We start from the raw sequence: 21,390 nt of genomic DNA on the forward strand, positions 1-21,390 counted from the left end.
CCCCCCGGGTCATGTCGGTCACGTGATGGAGAGGCTTAAAGCGGCGATGTTGGGTGGGGCTCCCAACCCCGTCAGCCCCCAGGAGCAGGGCCAGAAACGTCCGAGGACGTCGCAGTGCCACCACTAGTGCAGGACCATCAGCACCACTACCAACATCAACATTATGTCACTGTCATCATTACCATCATCACCCCTACCACAGCCATCATCATCTCTACCATCACCATCAGCCACAACACCATCACCACCACCACTGGAGTTGGACTTATGGGTCGTTATGGGACCAATTGGTTCTTATGGTGGCTCTTATGGGACCAATTGGGGATATTCTATGACCCAAATCGTCAGTATCACATCTTTGTCATCGCAGCCATCATCACCACTGCCACCATCATCACCATCATCATCACTACCATCACCATCGTCAAGGGCAGGAACAGGGCACAGGGCTGGGGATCAGGACAGGGATGGGGACAGGATGTTCAGACGAGACACCACACAAAGAGGAGTCAAGGTGCGGGGCAGCAGCACGGCTGTATTTCGGCTGGGCAGGATCCACCTGCCCTACAACAACCACCCACCCGCAGAGCCGGACAACACCCACACCCCCGGGACCGGCGCAGCCCCCTGGAAAACGGGGGCAAGAATAAGAGCAGCAGTGGGGAGCGGTGGGGCCGGCTCAGCCGAAAGGGCCCTTGGCATTTTTGGGCTGGAAGATTGGCTGCTCCATGGGCAGAGCGCCCATGCACTCAGCAGGGCTGCAGTGCCCCGTTTTGCCCGGTGGCCCCGTGGCACCTGGGGGACCAGGGATGCCGGGGATGCCCTGCTGCCCCACGGGGCCTGGAGGGCCCATCTTCCCATAGCCGGGTGGCCCTTGGGGACCTGGAAGGCAAAGAGAGAGATGGAGGAAGGTGGCACCGAGCTGATGGCATCATCAGGAACATGGAGAGGGAACGGGAAGTCACCTGGGGGTCCTGGTGGGCCGCTGTCCCCCATCAGCCCCATGCCCTTCTCTCCTTTCTCTCCTTTGGCACCCGGCTCCCCTGGAGGAGAGATGTGAATGGTGAGACCCCATCACCACAGCACCCCAGCACTTGGGGACGTGGTGGGCAGCACCTACCCCGCATGCCTGGCACACCCTGCCGCCCCTCTCTGCCAATCTGCCCTGGCATCCCTGGGGATCCTGGGGGTCCCGGCCGGCCAGGCAGCCCGTCCTTGCCCGGGGGACCTGGTCTGCCTGGGGCTGCCACCATCTCCACCGGGAAGTGCATCCGTGAGGTGTAGTACGCCATGCGCTCTGTGGGGACAGGCGGCTCAGCAGGGCTGGGGGGGGCTGGGGGAGCACCAGCCCTTGCCCCTATCACCCCCATTACCATCAAACATCTTGCTAATCTCCTGCTGGATGAACCTTTTGATCTCATCATAATTCACCACGTCGCCCTGGAGGAGATACGGAAAAGACACAGCCGCTGAGCCCTGGCTCCATGCCTTGGAGTCAAGCTCCTGCCCCCGGCTGTCCCCCTCTTACCATCATCCCGGGGGGTCCTGGCAGCCCGGGGCTGCCTGCAGGTCCTGGTGAGCCGGGGGGACCCCTCTCTCCTGCAGGACCCCGCAGCCCTATGGGGCCCATGGAGCCACTCTTCCCTGGCCCCCCAGGTGCTCCAGCACGGCCCTTCTCCCCAGGGTACCCTCGCATTCCAGGGGACCCGGCTTCACCCTGTGGGGACACAGACAAGCAGAGCTCTCACCATGGCACCCCCGGTGTGGTGTAGGGCTGGGGACACCATGGGGGACCTGTGGCAGACCTCACCTTCTGGCCAGCGGGTCCTGCAGTGCCAGGCTTTCCTGGGGGGCCCTGGGGAGACAGAGAGGAGTGGGGCGGTGGGGCTGTCCTAGGGGCACCCCAGCATGCACTGCCCCTCCTGTACCTCTTTACCAATGGGTCCATCTGGTCCCTGCTCCCCCTGTGGGATGAAAGTGAGGTGATATGAGGTGTGCTTCGCACAGTGCTCGCAGTCCCCTGTGCCCACCCACTGCTCTCACCGGCGGCCCTGGGTGTCCCGGTGGCCCTGGCTGTCCTGGCATTCCTGGCAGACCTCGGTCCCCTGCTGAGCCACGCTCACCCTTCATCCCCTGTGGTGTGGATGCAGTGTGAGATGGGGATGGCCACCACTCTTTGTCTCCATCCCTGTCCCCATCCTGCCGCTTGGCTGTAGGGGGACCACAGGGCAGCCCCACAGGTACTCACCACTCCGGAGAGGCCAGCAGGACCCGGCTGCCCTGGGCTGCCAGGGGGGCCCTGGGGGCAGAAAGAGGGGTTTCAGCAGGAAACAGAGCCCCTTGGTTTGGGGACACAGCCCCATAGCACTCCCTACACCATTCCAGTGCACACCAAGGGAACAGAGCCACTTACAATGAGTCCTGGAGGTCCCTGCCGGCCTTGGGGTCCCATGGGGCCAGGGTCACCCTGCAGGAGGCAGTAGGATGAAGGGAGGGGCGCAGGTCCCCTCACTCAGCACAGGGCTCCTTTGTCCCCTCCCCACTCTCTCACCTCTGCCCCGGGACGCCCTGTGCTCCCAGGAGGACCAGGTTTGCCGCAGTCACCCTGCAAGGACAAAGGGATGGGGTGGGCAACGCAGTGCATGGAGACCCTCACATGGGGCTGCCACCACCGCAGGGTGACCACTGCTTTGGGGACAATGAGGGACCCCCAGCCACTCACCTTTGGTCCTGGGAGCCCTGGGTGCCCCGGTTTTCCCTTGAAGCCCTGGAGGGAGATGAGAGGTGAGTTGGGGTCAGGATTTGCACCTGCCACCGTGGTGACATTGGTGCAGCATGTGGGAGAGTCCAGGCACGAGGAAAGCCATCGCTCACCGGAGGACCCATCATTCCTGGTGGCCCAGGGGGGCCGGGGTCACCCTAGAGAGAAAGAAAGAGACAGACATGGGCTGGGGACATCCAGGGGCTTTGGGGTTGTGTGGCACCCCAGAGCCTGGCACACCCCAACGCCTCACCCGCAGCCCCGGCTTGCCATCCTTGCCATCCAGTCCTTCCAAGCCAGCAGGGCCCTGCAGGGACAAGGAGGGGACTTGGGGGGTGACAAGCCCAGAGCAGCTCCCCAGGGACCAGCACAGGGACAGGAGAACTGTGATAGGCAGGGGGAGCCCTTACCTGGATGCCTGGAGGTCCAGGGGGTCCAGGGGGCCCTGGCATCCCTGTGGGCCCCCGCACGCCCTCACTGCCCTGTGAGAACAACACGGGGTCAGGGTGTCCTCTGGTGCCACCACCCACTCCTGTCCCCATGGCACCCACCTTCTCTGCCGCAGGTCCCGGCGGCCCAGCGGGGCCAACCTTCCCTGGGAAGCCGGGGGGGCCCTGAGGAGGAGAGCAATATTCCCCAGGGATGAATGAGATCTCCCCATCTCGTGCATCCCTTCATCCCCAAATTCACTGCAATGGGTTTGCTACAGGGATGCTCTCTTTGCATTGTCCCACTGTATGTGAAGATCCCGACCCCCGCCCTATAGGATGTACTCACAGGTGGCCCTGGGAAGCCGGGCTGGCCCTGGAAACCCTGTGGAGAAACAGAGCTGAGCTGGGTCCTGCACAATGGCCAGGGATCCTCTTCCCAAAGGGAACAAGGCCGGCAGGACAGAGGTGTGAGGAGGGAAGGGGCTGTAGGGATGGGTTCAGCCATTGGGGGATCTCACCTGATCGCCCTTCTCACCAGCACCGCCTGGGAGCCCGCGCTCACCCCTGGGTCCCTGCAGACAGCCAAGTGTGAGCCTCTTGGGGCCCCTGGGACCACTGCTCCCTGCCCACAGCCCCACACCTACCGCTGGCCCCATGGCGCCAGGGAGACCATCCAAGCCTGGGGGGCCCTGAGGAAGGGAGAACAGAGCTCAGATAGAGGCAGCCACAATGCCACAGTGAGGGGACATCCGGATGAGCCCCCACCCCTCTGCCCCACACAACTGGGCACAGCACTGGACTCACCAGTTCTCCCTTCTCCCCCGGTGGGCCCACATAGCCTCGTTCACCTTTGATGCCCTGGAGGAGGAAGGAGATGGAGCGGGGACACAGGGCATGGATGGGACATGGAGAGGGGATGGGACATAGGATGTGGGTGGGTCATGAATGATGCACAGGGATGGATGGAGGGAAAGGATGTGGCACAGAGGGGGCACAGTGAATAGAGGGAATCAATAGGGCACTGGGGACACTGGAACAAGGGACAGATGGGGACACATCCCTGCAGGGATGTGGCACTCAGTGCCCGCTCAGAGCTGACCACCCACCTGTCCCTGGCAGCGTGGGGGCCCAAGCAAGCACGAGGGGGGGGCACAGGGACATAGGAGGTAGGGGGGGGCTGGTGCATGCTGCAGGGCTCCCCACATTACTCACAGGAAGGCCAGGAGGGCCTGTGGCACCAGGGTAGCCAGGCTGTCCTGGGGGTCCCTGTGTAGGGGGAGGGTGGTGCTGACCCAGCTGCACCCCAGGCAGGTGCACAGGGACAGCAGTGTCCCCCGTCCCCTCCTGCCTTCCCTCCCCCCCATGGCACTCACCGGTTCCCCTTTGGCTCCAGCCAGCCCAGCAGGGCCTCGCTCCCCCTGGAGACCCTTTGGAGGGGGAGAAAAGAGGAGCTGCAGGGGGGGCTGCACCCCCTAGAGCTGCGCTCTGCCCCCCACCTCTGCTGTGCACATCCTGGGCGCACACTGGGTGTAGGGGCACCACCACCTGTGCCACCCCCCAGTGCCAGGGCAGACCCTGGGGGTCTGCAGGGAGCCCGGTCAGGGGGGCACTATGCAGGGGTGCCCACAGCCAGGACACATTTTGGAGCACAGCTCCAGCCTGGTTAGGGCACTCAGTGCTGCCCATCCTCCTGCAGCACACGGTGACATAGGTGACACAGGTGACAAGAGACACAGGTGACAGCCAGCAGCCCCTGGGCTCAGTGGCACGGGCTGCTGGGGGGGTTAGTGGGGGTTATGTGGTGCTGACACAGTGGAGTCTGGACGGGACAGGCTGACACCACAGAGCGACAACCCACACAGACCCACACAGACGGTGACGTTAGCAGGTGAGGGGATGGGAGCAGGATGAGGGGAGGGCAGGATCCTCCCAGAGCCACTGGAGTGGGACTGCCACAACCCCACAGACACTTCCTGCGAGTGGGGATGGGAGGAGAATGAGGATGAAGATGATGAAGATGCAGATGGAAATGGTGGTGGATGGCGGCTGACCCTGGAGGAGCCGGGGACCAGGGGAGGGTGAGGATGAGCGCACCGGCTGCATGGCAGCATCCCCCCGGCCCTGAGAGGGGTGGGCTGAGGACCATCGGCTGCACCCAGTGCACACATGGGGCTGCGCTGCGAGGTGCCCGGCTGCTGGCTGTCCCACCCTCCTGGCACGGCCGGGTCCTGCCGTGGTGCAGGACCCAGCACGGGGCAGAGGATGGCAGAAGGGAGCTGCACCCTGAGCTCAGGGTGATGTTCCTGAGCCTGAGACCAATGAGAGCCCCTGAATGGAGATGGAAGGCATGAATGGATGGAGATGTGGGGAATAGAGAAGGGCAGAGCCGTGCTGTGGCTGCTCCCGGGAAGCTGGGATGGGGACACAGCCAAACCAAGCAGCAGTGACAGACGGCACAGAACGGAGCCCTGCTGGGTCCTTACGGGCAGTCCAGGTGCGCCAGGCGTGCCAGGAAAACCTGGGGGGCCCTGAGGGGAGAAATGGGGAGGTCACAGCCTGGAAGCGCCCACCGGGGCTTGGGCTGAGCCCTCAGGGTGCCACACAGCTGGCAGTGTGGGGCAGCTCAGCCCCAGCCCAGCTCTATAGGGTCCTGCTCCATCTCCGTGCCGCTGCTCCATGCTGTCTGTCACCACGGCCTCATGGCAGGGCACCAGGTCCTTCCTTGGTGACTCAAAGTGCAGTGACACGATGCCCACACAGCCCCCCGCCTCTGAGCACGGCTACTTACGATGGGCCCGGGTGGCCCTGGGGGTCCCCGCTGTCCTGGTAAGCCCTGGGGAGGGAGAGGTACCATCAGACGGGACCATGGCACGAGGACACGGCCCCACTCCAGCTCCAGGGGCACCCACCTGCTCGCCTCTCTCACCCGGGACACCTGGGGCACCGGGGTGCCCAGGTTCACCCGCACAGTCTGTGTCTGGGCTGTCACCCTGCGGGAATGGCACCACATCAGCACCTGGATCAGGAGCCCAACGGCAGCATCCAGCCCCAGCAAGCACCCTGCCAAGCAGCCCAGCAGAGCAGGGCCATGTCCTGAGTCACTCACCCGAGCCTCCTCAGCTCTTGGGAACTGGGCAAAGCACTGCAAGAAAACCCAGAGTCACCGGAGGCTGAGCTGGGAGCAGTGCTCAGCACCCTCTGCTCCCAAGCTGTACAGGATCAGCCCATGTCCCCACGGGGCACCCCGTGCCAGCTGTGTGTGGAAGCGTGCCCAGAGCTGCCCAGCCCTGCAAGCACCTGCTGCTCTGCACAACTGCTGCTCTGCACAACTGCTGCTCTGCACAACTGCTGCACAAGCTGATGCCCAGGTGCTCAGGAGCATCTCTGCATTTCACCCAAGGTGCACCAGTTCCAGGTGGGAGCTGTGCCAATACTCACACGTGCACAGCCCTCATTGCCAGGGGCTCCTGGCATGCCTTGGTCTCCTTTTTCCCCCTTGAAGCTTCTGGGTGCTTCAAAGGCCGCCTGCAGCTGTGCGCAGTCCCCACAGATGTTCTGGGAGGAGGTGGAAGGGGGTCAGCAGCTCCCCGAGGGGCTCAAGGGGGTGGTGTGACCCCCAAGTCCCACCCCAGGCTCTCACCTTCAGCACCTCGATGTTCCTCTCAGCCATGACAGCCAATGGTCCCTGCAAGATATGAGGGAGGGATGCATAGGGATGCATAGGGATGCGGAACTGGGAGGGATGCACAACAGATGCCTGCGGAGCACTGTGCCCAGAACAGCCACCACCTACCAGGTCTCCTGCTGGCCCAGGCAGCCCTGGCAATCCGTTGTGTCCTGGGACCCCCTAAAGCCAAGGAGAGACTCTGACTATTGAAACCCTTTGCTCAATGAGGGCCAGGATTCACCCTGCTGGCCGCTCCATTGTCTCCATTTTCCATTGCTCACCTGGCGACCCGGGGCACCAGGAGGACCTGGGGGACCAGGTGCTCCAGGAGGACCCTACAACACCCCAAAACAGAACAGGGAAATGAGCAGTGAAGCAGTGTGAGCTGGAAGCTGTGCCACACGCAGGGACAGAACCCACCTGGGGACCCGGCTGGGGCTGCCAGGATGTCCCGGTCCAGAGTCCTGGAGCTCCCTGGGGCCGAGAGAAAGGAGGGATGCTCGGTGGGATGGCACTGAGTTGTGGGAATGGGGATGGGACCCGTGGCACTCACCGGCATCCCAGTGTGGTTGGGGTCCTGGCGGGGGCTGGGGGGGCACGCACATTCCCCAGGCTCTCCCTGCAGAAAAACGGTGCAAGAGCAGAGTGATGGAAGGCAGCAGAGCTGCAGCCCCAGCCTCACCCCAGCACCCACTCACCTTCTCGCCCCGGGCACCCTTCTCTCCCTGCAGAAAAGCACAGATGGATGTCAGCAGGTGGCCCCCAGCCCCACTGTGCCCCCACCACATCCCACACCTACCAGCATCCCACTGGAGCCAGGCACCCCAGGGAGCCCCCGCTGCCCTTCGGGACCCTGCGAGGAAGAGGAGCATGAGGAAGCTCAGAGCCCAGCACCAAGAGGACAGGGATGGCAACGTCCCCCTCAGGGCTGCACTTACTGGTGGCCCAGTGACGCTGGTCCCTGGTGGCCCGGGGGGGCCCATGGCACCTTTGGGCCCTGGAGATCCCTGCAGAGAAAGGACGGCAGGAGCTGAGGGCAACAGTGGGCAGAGAGAGCTGGGGGGCACCACGGCTGGGGGTGCACAGTGGCAGCACGGGAACACGAGGCAGCACAGGGGGACACGGCTCGGTGCCATGTTCCTATACCTTGGCTCCTTTCTCTGCTGCCATTCCTGGAGGTCCCTGGGGCCCGGGGGGTCCCTGGGGACAGGAGATGCTGTTAACTCTCCCCACCCATCCCACTCAGTCAGCAGCAGTGACAGCACTGTCCCCAAGGCCACTCCAGAGCCAGGACTGTGCTGTCACCATCAACACAGGGGAGCTGCATGGGGGAGATGTAGGAATTGTGGGGCCTGAGACTGCTGCATCTCAGTGCTGGGGAGCCCAGAATAACACTTACGGGGGTCCCAGGCTGCCCAGTGCTCCCGGGCTCTCCCTGGAAAAACAGAGAGGGAGAAAGGTGGCAGAGCTGCCTGGCACAGCACAGCACAGCACGGCACGGCACAGCAGGCACCCACCTGTGGTCCCGGCTTGCCAACGCCTGGCGGTCCTGGCTCGCCCTGCAGACACAAGGGGCAGTGAGGAGCACTGAGAACCCCCCAGTGCCCACCCCCATGGCCCCACTCACCTGCAGCCCTTTCAGCCCAGCGGGACCTCGGATCCCCGGCAGCCCCGGCTTCCCCTACAACACAGCGTGGTCACCCCGGGGCTCGGTGCTGGCGGGTTGCTGTGGGTCGGGGCACTCACGGCTCTGCCCGGCTGGCCGATGCCCGGAGCTCCTTGGTCCCCTTTGGCACCGGGTTTTCCTGGGATGCCGATCACATCTGAGAAGTGCCCCTGCAGCGTGGGGCAGGATTCGCAGGCGTCTCCCTGAGGAGGAGGGAGCAGAGAGGGGAGGTTGAGGTTGGGATGGGGTGACAGGACGAGGGTCTCCTCCTGAGCCACTCCAGTGCAGGATCCTCACCTTCTCGCCTTTGGGGCCGGCCGGACCCCTGATGCCTGGCTCACCCGACAGCCCTGGCAGTCCATCTGTGCCCGGTGTGCCTGGGTCCCCAGGGCTGCCCACGTCCCCCTGGCAAAGAGAAGGCAATGGCTGGCACAGCGCAGGGAGCACTGCCCAGCTCCACGGACAGGGGTGTCCACAGCCCCCTCTGCATCCCCACCCCATACCATCTCACCTTCTGCCCTTTCTGGCCAGCATCGCCAGGCTTGCCCTGTGGGAATGGAGGAACTGTTGAGGCCAGAGCATCCCTGGGCCCCTAAAGAGGAATCCCTCAGACGCTGGGGGAACTCACCGCTCTGCCAGGGGCACCATCCCTGCCCTGCGGTCCCGGTGCTCCAGGTACAGCCACCATTGTTGCTGCCCCTTCCAGTGCCTGTGGAGCTGAGGGACACTGCCCACATGGCTCACCCTGCAGGGGACAGCGTGCTCAGAGCCAGGCGGGGGGACTGACGCCCAGCCTCGTCCCAGGGCCCACCTGCACAGGGACACTTCAGTGATGGGGCTGGGAGGTTGGGGACACACTGCAGCACTCACCTTCTCCCCTTTGAGCCCCTGCACACCTGGATCACCCTTGCTCCCAGGGAGCCCCTGTAATGGCAGAGATGAGCCTGCAGAGTTCACAGACCTCTCCATGAGCCCCCCACCCGCACCCTACTCACCGGTCTGCCTGCGGGTCCCTCCTGGCCACCAGCTCCCTGCAAGACAGCAGGGTCAGGGTCTGGGTCAGGCAGCCTCCCTGAGCCCATGGGGTGGGCAGAAAGGGGGCTGTGGAATCACTCACCTTCTCACCCTTGATGCCAGCCAGCCCAGGGAGGATTGCTTTGTCCTGCTGATCAGCACGTGTGGTCACATGCAGCCACAGCAGCATGGGGATGGGGTCTCAGTGGGGCTGGGGGTCTCGGCCCAATGCACTCACCAGTGATCCCAGTTCGCTCTCACGCCCCTCGGGGGGCTCCCGCAGCAGCGCGGCGAGGACACGGGTGTCACAGGACAGGCAGGAGTCCCCCTGTGAGGGGCACAGGGGGCTGTGGGACTGTCTGTGGGGCAGGGAGAGGGCTGGCCCCACAGCAGGTCAAAGGGATGTTGGGACGGGGGACAGCAGGATGGACACCCACCTTCTCCCCTTTGATCCCATTGATGCCAGGGTCTCCCTGGGAAGGAAAGAGAGGAGCTGACGCTCAGCACTGTCCCACTCCAGCACGCTCAACCCTGCATCACCTACCCTGTCCCCTTTGGGTCCCACAGGGCCGGGTCTGTCCTGGAGATGGAGAAGCAGTATTTAGAGCTGCAGAGACAATCCCCCTCATACCCTCCCACAAGCTCACAGCCCGACTCACCGACACTCCATCCTTGCCAGGTGTCCCAGGCTCCCCCCTGGGTCCAGGCTTTCCAGGAAGCCCCGCAGTGCTGAGCATCCCTGAGGGCAGAGCGGGGCAGGGCTGGCACGGCTCACCCTGCAAACAGGGACAGTGAGACACAGCCCCGGGGAGGGGGCTCCCCAAGAGGCCCCAAGCAGCCTCGAGCCCCGGGAAAGGCACAGCCCTGTGCCCAGCACCCTGCACCCACCTTGTCTCCTTTGGGCCCCAGGATGCCGCGTGGTCCCTGCAGGAGGAAGGCAGGGGATGGCAACAGGGCATTGGGTTCCTGGAGCTCTGTCTGCCTGCACTTAGCACCTCCAAACCCCCAGCTGCTGTGGGGTCCATCCCAGCCCCCAGCAAGGCTGCCGGCCATCCCAAACCCTTCTTATGTCTGGGCTTGGATCCCACTCAGGGCTTGGGCCAAGCAGCCCCAACCCTGCGCCAAGGAACCCGTCTGTGACCCCGGTTTGGCTCCACGTGCTGTGTTCGGTACTCACGGGTGTCCCAGGAGATCCGCTGGGTCCAGGAGCTCCTGAGCTGCCCTGGAGCCAGAAGTGGCAGTGTGAGCCTGGCACAGTGGGAGCTGCAGCCCCTCAGCCCCATGGCCCCAACCCAGCATCCTACCCCCTCCCCAGCACTCCCCTTCAGCTCCATAAATCAGGGATTGGAACCAGCCCCTCTTCCATGTTCCCCAGCACCAGCTACTACAGGCGACCCCAGAGCTGCCAACCCCCATGGAGGGCTCTCAGCACCTCCTGAGCAGCCCCTCCCCAGGCAAGGGGTTCCTACTCCCCTGAAGGAGCCCCCATGAGGCCACAGCACCATGACACAACCGGAGAGGGTCCTATGAGCCCCGCACTGACCCTTCAGGCAGGAGGAGGTAGTGGGCACCCCCCATCCCCCTCTACTCACCTTTTCTCCCTTTGGACCTGGGGGGCCACCAGGATCACCCTGAAAAGCAGAAGATGGCATCAGCTGTGTGGCAGCCATGGGGCTCTGTGGGGCAGCATCCCCTCACTGCCCCTCCTGCAGCAATGCTCACGGCACAGCATCCATACCGGCTTCCCCGGAAAGCCGATCCCTGGTGTGCCTGGTTTCCCCGGTGGCCCCGGCTCTCCTGCCAGCCCCTCAGGTCCCACAAGGCCTGGGTCCCCCTGGAAGGGAAGGAGGGGTGTCCATGGCATTGCTCCTGGGTGCTCTCAGATGCCCCCAAGACCCCACTTACCTTCTGGCCCTTGGGACCCACCACACAGATCTCTCCAGGACGGCCCTGATGGGATGGATGCGTGGTGAGTGCCGTGCATGGCATAAGGTGGGCAGGTCTGGGGCTGCTGGTGCCTCACAGCCTGCACCACAACTGGCACTACTCACATCACGACCTGGGCGGCCTGGCTTGCCCTGGAGTCCCCCGTCACCCTTCTCACCCTTCTGGCCCTGTGGGACAGACAGACAGACGTCACCAGCATCACCTCCCTGGGGCAGAGTTTTGTCCCCTCTGTGCCTCTGGGCTCCCCATCCCCACGTCTGCAATGTCATCTCTTCACCCCCCCAGCCTTGCCCTTTGTCCCCAGTACCACTGCCCCACATCCCCACATCCTCCCAACAAAACCCTCGGGGTCCCCATGAGCTCTGTATGCATCCAACCCCACGTTGGCACCCCCAGCTCCCAGCACCCCTGTCACCATGCTGTGCCCAGATGTCCTCAACCCATATCCTCACCTTCTGCCCATCGGCACCGGCCGCCCCTGGCAGTCCCTGTGTGGGACAGAGAGGGCAGTGTGAGCAGGACCCTCAGGCACACATCTTGCAGAGGATGTGCGTGCAAATATTGACATCCAGCAGGAGCCCCAGCCCCACTCACCCGCTCTCCACGCTGCCCCTGCTCGCCCCGCGGCCCCTCAGCGCACTGGGGACAGAAGGGGACAGAAGGGGATGGGGATGAGGTGGAGTTGGAGATGGGGCAAAGCGGTGTGTGTGGGGCAAGGGGGGGTCTCACCTGCATAGGGCCAGTGGGGTCTGTGCGCACGCAGTCAGCACCCTGCAGAGGGGAGGAGATGGCTGAGAGTGGGACACAGCTCCAGAGCCCCATGGCACAGGGGGACAGCAGGATCCCCACTGGGGAAACTCACACGGTCGCCTTTCTCCCCCTTGGTGCCATGGGTGCCAGGCAGGCCACGCTCTCCCTTCAAACCCTGTGAGAGAATGGGTGACAAGAGGTGACACCACTGCATCTGTGTGCGCCCCTCACCACTGTGCCTGGGCACAGCCAGGGGTCTCCGCAGCCAAACCCTGCTGGAGTTGTCCTGGGGGACAAACCTACCTTGGGTCCTGGGGGACCGAGCGTCACCTACAGAGAGCAGACAGAAGTGTCACAGCACCTGGCACAGCCACAGGTGACACTGAACATGGACCCAAAACCCCATGCAGCCCCAGGACACTCACATTCGTTGAAGCCATCTGCGGTGGGCAGGGCGGGCACTGCAAGAGATGGAGAGGGCATCTGTACCCACAGAGCTGTGGGGATGTGTGGAGTGGGAAAAGGGAAATGGAGGAAAGAGTTCCAGCCCCAGAGGGGGCAAGGACATGGCCTGGCACAGGCTGTCCCTGTGGCTTTGTGGCTGACCACAGCTCCTCGGAGCCAAAGCAGCCACTTAAGCGTGTTGCCATGGGACTGAGGAACATATGGCTGAGGGCACCCAGGGGTCCCCCCTGCCCACAGACCCCAGCCTCACCTCGTCGCCGGACATCCCCTTGGAGCCCTGTGGGAAGAAACACAGAGCAGAGGTGGGAAGGAGCATCGGGCAGGCTCAGACCCCCCTGCACCCCTCAGCCCATGCCAAGGGGCCCCTGCGCCCCCAGGGATGCCCAGTGGGATCCCACTGAGCCAGACGGGGCGGTGCAGGGACGGGGCACGGGCTGTGCTGGAGATGTTTCCCAGCTCTGTGGCCGCTTGGAAGGAACAAAGAGGCCCTGAGCTGCGGTTGGGATTGCTCCAGCAGCAGCAGAGAGCAAATGGGGCCTTCATTCCTGCTCGGGGGAGCAGACACGCCGCTTCCTGACAGCAGCACTGCAGCTCTGGCAGAACCGCCTGAAGGCGGCGGAGGAGGAAGAGCAGCACAGGGCATGTGGGAGCAGGGCGGGGGGGCTGGGGGGCTCCTGCCCACCCTCACCTCACCTTCTCCATACGATCTCCCTTCAGGCTGCTCTTCTCTCTCACTGGCTCCTGGGGAGAGAGCAGAGCATCCTGGGGTGATGCCTCTGTGTGCACCCCTGGGGTATCCTGAAATTGTACCCTGGGCTGCTGCTGCTCCACGCACTCCCTGGGTTACCCCACAGCTGCACCCCAGGGCAATGCCACCCCATGCATCCCTGGCCACCAACCCACATGTGTACCCTCCCTGCCCAACAGGACCGGCAGCCAGCAGCCCCTCCATCCTCCCACCCTCCCCAGAACTCAGAGCCGCCGGCTCCTGTGCGCTCCCTCCCTCCCAGCTCTGCAGGCAGTGGAAAAACTGAGGCAGGGCTTTTCCAAGGCCGAATCCACGTGGCTGCACGCTGAGGCTGCCAGCACGCCGCCTCACCGGGCCCAGCGGCTCCTCCAGGCAGAAGCAGCGTGTGAACACCCGGCCCTGCGGCTGCGGGGAGATCTCGATGAGGTTGCTGCTCTGCATCAGCTCTGCCTGACGCCGCGTCTTGGGCGCTTCAGGTTGGCACTGATGGGAGAGAAGAGGGCACAGAGGGCTGTGAGCCAACACAGCTGGGGACAGGGATGCGCCCTGCACCGTGGTGCCGGTGGGGGAGACGTGTCACACTGCTCACGATGCATCCCCAGCGACACACAACGTGCCCCGCTTCCCCCTCCAGCAAAGCCCTGCCTGCAGCACTCACCCCGCTGGCTGAGATCTCGCAGCATCCCTCGTGCCGGGCCAGCTCCGTGTCGCAGTAGATGTGCGCCTGCTGCAGGTCGAACTGCGGCACCGCGGGGCAGTGCGGTGAGGGGTGACGGCCCCGGTGCCAAACCCCAAACCCGCAGCCCCACGGGGACTCACCCGCACCGGGGTCCCGCGCACGGCATCCAGCCCCAGCAAGGCATTGCCCTCAGGGCTCAGCGCCCGCCGCGGTGCCAGCGGTTTGGAGGAGATGGAGCCGCAGTCCACGTGCAGGGACACAGCGCGGCTCTGCACAGCCACCAGCACTTTGTGCCACCGCCCGTCAAACAGCGACGAGACGGCCTTCCCCGTAAAGACGGTGCTGACAAACGTGGATCCCGGCGCCCTGGCCTGGAACTCCAGGCTCTTCTCGGGGCCGTGCACGGACAGGGAGAGCTGGCAGAGAGGAGACACCGTGCTCAGGGACAGCAGCTGGCAGTCCCCTGTCCCCACATCCCACGGTCCCACAGCCGTACCTGGGGGTAGCCGTGGCGGTCGGTGACCTGGAAGAGGTACCAGTGCTCCCCGGTGCTGTTCTTCTTCAGCAGCAAGGTGAGGATGAGGGTGAACTCGGGGGGCAGCCCGTGGGGGAACACCTGCCTGCAGGAACGGGCATCAGCAGGGCCCAAGTGAGCTCCATCTGCACCAATCCTGGGCTTCCACATCACCACCAACACCGCGTCCCCAACAGCCCCACAAGGCTGTCCCCACTGGGACAGGAACAGCTCTGGTCCCGGCGCCATGCTGCAGGGCTGGGTTGGGAAGTACAGCCCCAGGACAGTGCTGGACCAGGAGTTGTGTGGGGCTGGGAGCTGTTTGTATCTCTGCTGGAACACAAGTAGGTTCTGGCTGGGAGATGCCAGCACTTGTGCAACAGGAGCTGAACAGGGGATAAACATCAGAGCTGCTCCCTCCTGTCCAGTGGGGCACAGACCTCAGTGCCACTTTTCCCAAAGCACAGCCCCACAGCCCCGTATCTCAGCCCCACAGCCCTCACAGCAGCCAAAAGCGCATGCAGAGTTGAGGACAGAGCATCCTCACGTCCACACACAGCCCAGCCTGTGCCAGGGGCTCTGTCCCAACCCCTGCCCCATGGCACAGCCCCACCTCGCACCCCAAGCACTGGGTATCCCCACACATCCTACTGGCACAGCACCCAGGAGTGTTTATTGCTGCAGCATTTGGTTTTGCCCCTGTGCAGCCAGGAGCTCATCTCCACTCCAAGGGCTGTGCAGGATGGATGCTCCCACAGAGGCAATGTGCTGAGGCAGCTGCAGTGCCCCACTCTCCGCCCGCTCCACCACTGCAGCTATTTGCTTTGGGATGCACTCAGCTCCCAGCCTCCACCACAGCAGCAATTTTCCAAACCACCGCTCTGGAGCAGAACCAGAGTGGCTGTGTGGGAGTGGGCTGTCCCCTGCATGGGGTGCAGGGCTGTCCTCACTGGGCATCACAGAGCAGGGCCAGGGCAACGGAGCACCCATGGGTGCCTGGTGCCAGTGCCATCCCCATGCTGAGCTTTCCCAAGAACTGTCTCCAGGCTGCAACAGGCACCCAGCCAAGAGCAACACCAGCCTGCAGCCTCCAAAAGCCATCTAAGGACTCAGCTGCCCAGGCCAGGAGCTGGCTGCCCTTCACCCTAAGGTACCCCCAAACTCTGAGCCCTCTCCCCACTGCCAAACTCAGGAAGTGCAAAGCACATCCAATTCCTACACTGCTCCCCAACACACGGATGCTCTCCTACCCCACGGTGTCCCCATGCCAGCGTGGCGGCCCCACGGAGCAGCTGGCCCTGATGCCACGAGTTGGCACAGCCAGAGCACAGCCTCAGGCACAGGCAGACGGGATGTGATGCAGACATCAGGGCTGGGCTCTGCACGGCCCCAGCAAACCCGCACCCACTGCTCAGAGCTGTGCAGCACTTCGGGCTCATTAGACCCCAGGCAGTGCCTGCCAAGTTCAGGAGAGCAAAGACAGAGCCTCTGCAGCGCAGCAGTTGCGTAAGGGCTGGCTGTGTCCCCACGGCCCAGAGTGATTTACTTTCGAGGAGGAAAGCAGGCAGCGCACACCATCGGCACCTCCACATCCCTACGGGTGCCACATCCTGCTGCATTCACCCCCGCATCACGCAGGGCTGAAGGGCCGGGTCCACGCACAGTGCTGCCGGAGGGGTGGGTGGGAGCGGGCTGGGAGTGGGGGGCTGCACTCACCGTGTGGGCTGCACCAGCGGCACGGCCCCCAGCCGCAGCAGCACCGTGCCGCCTGGGCCGCGCACTTTCTTGACGGAGGAGATCTTCAGCAGGTCGAAGCGCTTAATGAGGTTAAAGCCTGGGGGATGAAGGAGGTGAGGGCATCGCCGTGGCTGCACAGCCCATCTCTGCAGAGCCAGGCCCCCCGTCACCATTTCCTTACCCGTCACGTTCTCATACTTGTTCCCAACCAGATCCTCATCCCAGAGCCGCGGGCACAGCGTCCCTGCGAAGGCAAAGCAGAGTGTCACCAGCGCCTCACCGCAGGGTCACTGCAGTGTCTCCAAGCGGGGGCACGCACAGCCCCACCCCATGGCAGCTCCAGCACAGCGCCCACCAGAAGCAGAGCCGCGTGCCGTGAGCGGGTTCACCACCAGCTCAGCCCTGGCTCCGCATGGCGAGGTCACTGCATGCAATGCCTTCCCCAGCTGTGCTTTGTCTGGCCCGGCCCCGTGCCTGGAATCACCATCAGGAGATGGGCCCGGTGCCGCGGCCACCCAGCGCGGGGAGATGGTGTCCCATGTGCCCTGCTGGATCCCCAGAGCTGGCAGCATGTGGGGTGGGAGTGGGGGCTGCCAGGTGAGGGGTGAAGCAGCACCGAGGGGATGGGGGCAGGCAGGAAGCACTGCGTCAGACCCAGAGTTGATAGATCACCACTCCAACATCATTCATCCACCTCCGCTGGATGCTGCCAGATGTTGGGAGGCGCAAGATGGAGGAGGAAACAAGAGGATATTGAAAGAGGGATTTGTTGTGCCTCAGTGCAGGCAGCAGCGCCGGGCCATCCCCGCCTCCGCCCCACAGCCCGCACCCCGCAGCTTCTCCCCATCGCTGCCCACTCACTCGCACTGTGGTGCTGGCATTGGCCTTGGAGCACATTGTGCTGCCAGAGCAGAGCTCCATGCGCAGGCGGTGCTGAGATCATTGCTCGGGGCAGGGGGTACAGCCTCACCCTCAGCACTGCCTGCTTTGAGGACATCCCAGCCCTCGTTTCCCTAATTAACAGCCCGCAGCAGCATTGCCAGTGCTGGCCACGGGGTCCCACACTCTGCACCAGGACCTCACAGTGCCGTGCCAACAATGGTGCTCTGCCCTCTGGGTGCCCCGGCTGTGCCAAGGGGCTGCAGCCCCTGCACCCCCCAGCAGGTCGAGCACCGCTCCACCCCCACAAAGACTGATGCAACCACGGCCTCACTGCCAGCAGCTCCTCCCCACCATCCGCCTGCAGCTCACCCCACAGCCAGCCCCACACCGGCCCCACGCACAGCCAGGGACACTGCAGAGGAGACCCCCAGGGCTCCACCAATGCCCACTGCTCCCCAGAGCCCCGTGCCTCCGTTCTTTCCATGCACTGTGGCCAGATCCCTTCCCACTTTGCACCCAGAGCCACAGTGCTCCATGAGCTCCAAGCAGCCCCACTACAGGACAGAACAGCCAGCTGGCAACCAGCACCTGCAACCAAAGCGTGGCCAAGCCCCCTCCCTCCCTGCAGGGTGTTCCCAGTGCCGCGGGGGTGACGTGTGTGGGAGCAGGGTGTCCCCGGCCTGGCTCCCCACAGTGGCGCTGCTCTCGCTGGCCCTGTGCCCGTCTGGGATGCTGAGCAAAGCCCCACGTCCCGTGCAGTCGGCACAGGGAGCAGGCAGCCTGCCCTGCTGCCAGCACTGCTGGCACGTGGAGACCCGGCACGGCTCATGGTGACCCCCAGCCACCTCTGCCCCACGCTTCGTGACTCCAGCATTGCTCTCTCATCTTCTCCTTGAACACCCAGGGACAGGTAAGGAGGGATCGTCCTGGGGGTTGCAGACCCTGTGCCCCTACTCTCCGTGCCCCTTACCTTCCTCTGCTGGCGTCTCTGTCCCATCGCAGGCGCTGATGAGCCCCACCAGGACGAGGGCCCAGAGACCCCTCATGGTGCCCGTGGCAGCAGCTCGGGGTCAACTCAGCTGCCTGCAGGTGGGAGATGGGCAGTCAGGCAGGTGGGCGATGGTATGGCCATTCCCTGTGCTGGGAAGCTTCCTGCAGGCCACCAGCATGGAGGAGGCTCTGAGCCACTCGGCCACAGCTCACACAGCCTTTGGGGCTGCAGTGAGGCCCCCATCCACCGCTGGATGCCCCCACCCAGACTTCACATTCAGGGCTGCTACCCGACCCACAAACCCCAGCACGCAGATGCACCCCAAAGTCAGGCTGAGGTGCCCCGGAGCCCCACGTGCTTCCTGCTGAGGACCCCAAAGGAAATTTCAGTTCATTCTCTTCTGCCTCCAGGACCCACGTGGTTCCCTGGAGTGGTCCAAAGCCCGTTGGGTCACTGCGACCTGACCCCCCCCCCGCCCGCTTCCTGCCACGAAGCAAGACAGTGAGACAGCACGAGACTGCAGCCCCACTCCCCACTGTTCCCCTTTGCCGGCTGGGACACACACAGGACCCCCCCACCCCCGCTTCATCTCCCTACGCTGCGACTTTACGCTCTCGGCTCTCCCTTGTAGCCCTGCACTCCAACCTCACAGCGCTGCAGCCCGACCCGACGCCACTGCGTCTCGGCTTTGCCGCTTCTGCATCCCGACTTTGCTGCCCTTCCATCCCGACTTCATAACACCGCATCCCAACTTTATGGTGCTGCATTCCAACTCCATACCCCCGCACCCCGACTTTATACCCCTCCACCCCACTTTATACCCCTAAATCCCGACTTCATTGCACGGCGTCCCGACTCTGTACCATCGTTTTTCCAACATCCCCAACATCGTATCCCTGCACCCCGACTTCATAGGCCAGCAGCCCGGCTCCTGCCGTGCCCCGTCCTGTCCCGGTCTCCACTCCCCATTCCCAGGCCGCGAGCTCTGTGCGGATAAACCCCGGTTCGGAGCACCGCCCTCCCCCGCCCGCTGCCTGGAGCTCACCTGCCGGGCTCGGTGCGGCTCGGGCCGGGCGCTGAGCTCCGGGCGCTGCTCTCCGTCCGTCCGTCCGTCCGTCCGCCCCCGTCACCGCCTTCCCCGCCTCCCTCCGGGGGGGCCCGAGCCGCCCCCGGCCGCTGCCCGCCCTCCTCCTCCCCTGCACGGGGCGGGGGGGTAGGGCAGAACCACCGCCCTCCTTCGCTCCCGCCTTCCTCCTCCTCTTCCTCCTCTCCCTCCCGGCCGGACCGCCCCCACGCAGGGGTCCCGGCAACGGCACACCGCCCCCCCGCCCCCTCCCCATTCACCCCCGGGGTGTCCTGGGGGAGCGAGCCCCGCGCCCTGCTCCCGTCTATGGGAAGCGGCTCCTCGTCCCATGGAGACACTGAGACACGGGGGCACAGCGGGACATCGGGGCACCGCAGCACAACTGAGGCACTGTGGGGACGTTGTGGTGTGGGAGGATACCGGAGCACAGAGAGGACACTGGGACAGTGGGGCACGGGGGGGGACTGAGGCACAGAGAGGGTGACCCAGGTGCTGGCAGCAGTGACAGCTGTCGTTGGCCTGAAATGCAGCAGTGTGGGGAGCACGGTGTCCTCCCGGGATGCCCCTCCGCTCACAGTTCCCTCAGGCCCAGCCCTGGGACCCACAGGCGGACCCCACGGGACGGCCACTGCCCCACATGAGCTGCTGCCAAGCAGCCCCACGCATCCCCTGCGTCCCCTCACCCCACTGCAACGCAGCGCCGCCGCGCCTCTGCTCGACCGCTTCCCACCCAAATTAGGATGAATCTATTTACACTGAAGCTTTACAAATGTGTGTTAGGGACGCATGCATCTCAATAAACGCGCTCTAATTAACAACTGATATTTATTCAGCCCGCAGTAAATAAGCTGTCTGGGGCAGAGCAGGCAGCGCTGCTGCCGGAGCGCGGTGCGGTGCCGTTTATCCACCCGGCAGCCCCCGAGATGCGGTGACAGAGCGCTCAGTTCATCTGCGACTTGCCTACTGTAGCAATTAAGGCTAATTAAAGCAAGTGGGTATGAAACATCACGAAACTTTTATCATTCCTTTTTAGTGGGTGATTATTCACTCTGAGCTGCTCTCTTTGCAGAGCCTCCCCGCGGCTCCATGCGGGTTCGAACAGGGCTCGGGCACTTTGCTGCAGCCTGGGCACGTCCTCCCGCCCCTCAGTGGTGCTGGCACAGCTGTGGGTCGTGTTGGGGGTGGCAGCCATCCCCCACACTGCTCCCACTGTGCCTCAATTTTCCCATTCTGGTTGGTTGTTCCCAGTGCGGTGGCACAAAGTGACTCTGCTGGCATCGAGAGCGTGCGGACAGCCACAGCACAGAGATAACCACAGCTCTGTGCCACTTCATGCCAGCATGTGGGGCAGGAGGCTGCATCCTGCTCCTCCAGCCAGGGGGCAGGCTCAGGGATGGCTTTTTGCCCTCTTCTGCCAAAGGCTCCATGGGGATGGTGGCCTGAAACTCCACCGAGAGAGCAAATATCTCCCCAGCATCCCCCTAGGAGTGAGAATGGGAAGAGACTGCGGGCCCCCAGGAAGCACCGAGGCGAGCTGGATTTCCAAGAAACAGCAACACCAGCGGCCAAGAAACCCGATCCTAAGCAGAGCACTGCAATTTTCAAGCTGGAGACAATTTGCCTCCGATGGAGTGTCATGCGGTGCAGCGTCGTCACCGCGGGGCTCCCCGCCTCCATCCCTTGCTCGTGCCAGCCCGGAATTCCTGCGGTGTGAATTCTGGGTTTGTGGCGCTGGAGCAGCAGCTTTGTCTCTTCTGGTGGAAGTGCTTCGCCAGAGAGAAAGGCGGAGGCACTCAAACCCGAGCAGAGGAACTTTCCGTGCCGGCTGCTCAGCATCAGAGTGTTTTCTCCATTGTTTCCGCCCCCCAAAACCAAACATTTTTGGCACAGGTCTTTGCGGCGCAATGATGGAAAATGGCTGTGAGGCTCTCCAACCCTGTTCCCCCAGACACCACTCACACACTGTGCACCCACCAATGGGATTTGGGGCTGAAGACCCCCACGCTCCCTCCTACGCATCCCCAGCCCTACAGAATGTCACTTCCTCCCATCCC

The 21,390-nt window shown here is 64.0% G+C and overlaps 1 protein-coding gene across 4 annotated transcripts; it reads right to left on the reverse strand.

The window, feature by feature from the left end:
- Nucleotides 1-63: 63 nt before the first annotated feature.
- COL16A1 (collagen type XVI alpha 1 chain) lies at nucleotides 64-19,392 on the reverse strand. 4 transcript variants are annotated; one of them, XM_031594812.2, is made up of 72 exons: nucleotides 19,298-19,392; nucleotides 18,232-18,344; nucleotides 16,561-16,623; nucleotides 16,359-16,476; nucleotides 14,625-14,748; nucleotides 14,269-14,544; nucleotides 14,108-14,188; nucleotides 13,801-13,932; nucleotides 13,395-13,442; nucleotides 12,952-12,978; nucleotides 12,662-12,697; nucleotides 12,540-12,566; nucleotides 12,349-12,411; nucleotides 12,216-12,257; nucleotides 12,081-12,125; nucleotides 11,939-11,974; nucleotides 11,591-11,653; nucleotides 11,445-11,489; nucleotides 11,278-11,373; nucleotides 11,132-11,170; nucleotides 10,717-10,761; nucleotides 10,428-10,463; nucleotides 10,199-10,315; nucleotides 10,084-10,119; nucleotides 9,977-10,012; nucleotides 9,778-9,867; nucleotides 9,643-9,687; nucleotides 9,521-9,556; nucleotides 9,396-9,449; nucleotides 9,154-9,270; nucleotides 9,037-9,072; nucleotides 8,823-8,930; nucleotides 8,606-8,728; nucleotides 8,487-8,540; nucleotides 8,377-8,418; nucleotides 8,259-8,294; nucleotides 8,006-8,059; nucleotides 7,798-7,866; nucleotides 7,659-7,712; nucleotides 7,558-7,584; nucleotides 7,413-7,478; nucleotides 7,280-7,333; nucleotides 7,141-7,194; nucleotides 6,986-7,039; nucleotides 6,833-6,877; nucleotides 6,631-6,747; nucleotides 6,299-6,334; nucleotides 6,102-6,182; nucleotides 5,981-6,025; nucleotides 5,676-5,720; nucleotides 4,566-4,619; nucleotides 4,405-4,458; nucleotides 3,997-4,050; nucleotides 3,837-3,881; nucleotides 3,711-3,764; nucleotides 3,539-3,574; nucleotides 3,313-3,375; nucleotides 3,172-3,243; nucleotides 3,015-3,068; nucleotides 2,875-2,919; nucleotides 2,723-2,767; nucleotides 2,552-2,605; nucleotides 2,414-2,467; nucleotides 2,249-2,299; nucleotides 2,044-2,133; nucleotides 1,929-1,964; nucleotides 1,811-1,855; nucleotides 1,529-1,717; nucleotides 1,374-1,440; nucleotides 1,121-1,297; nucleotides 966-1,043; nucleotides 64-882 (listed from the first exon to the last, which is right to left on the reverse strand). In XM_031594812.2, the coding sequence occupies exons 2-72, from the start codon at nucleotides 18,305-18,307 to the stop codon at nucleotides 680-682; spliced, it is 4,869 nt and encodes a 1,622-aa protein (XP_031450672.2). In that variant the 5' UTR covers nucleotides 18,308-18,344; nucleotides 19,298-19,392; the 3' UTR covers nucleotides 64-679. The 4 variants fall into 4 exon arrangements, with proteins under 4 accessions (XP_031450672.2, XP_031450671.2, XP_031450673.2 ...); XM_031594811.2 differs by having other exon boundaries at nucleotides 9,643-9,690; XM_031594813.2 differs by lacking the exon at nucleotides 6,299-6,334 and having other exon boundaries at nucleotides 9,643-9,690.
- Nucleotides 19,393-21,390: the final 1,998 nt, after the last annotated feature.

Source organism: Phasianus colchicus, chromosome 24, assembly GCF_987193195.1.
Source record: "Phasianus colchicus chromosome 24, bPhaCol1.hap1.1, whole genome shotgun sequence".
Taxonomy (NCBI): Eukaryota; Metazoa; Chordata; class Aves; order Galliformes; family Phasianidae; genus Phasianus; species Phasianus colchicus.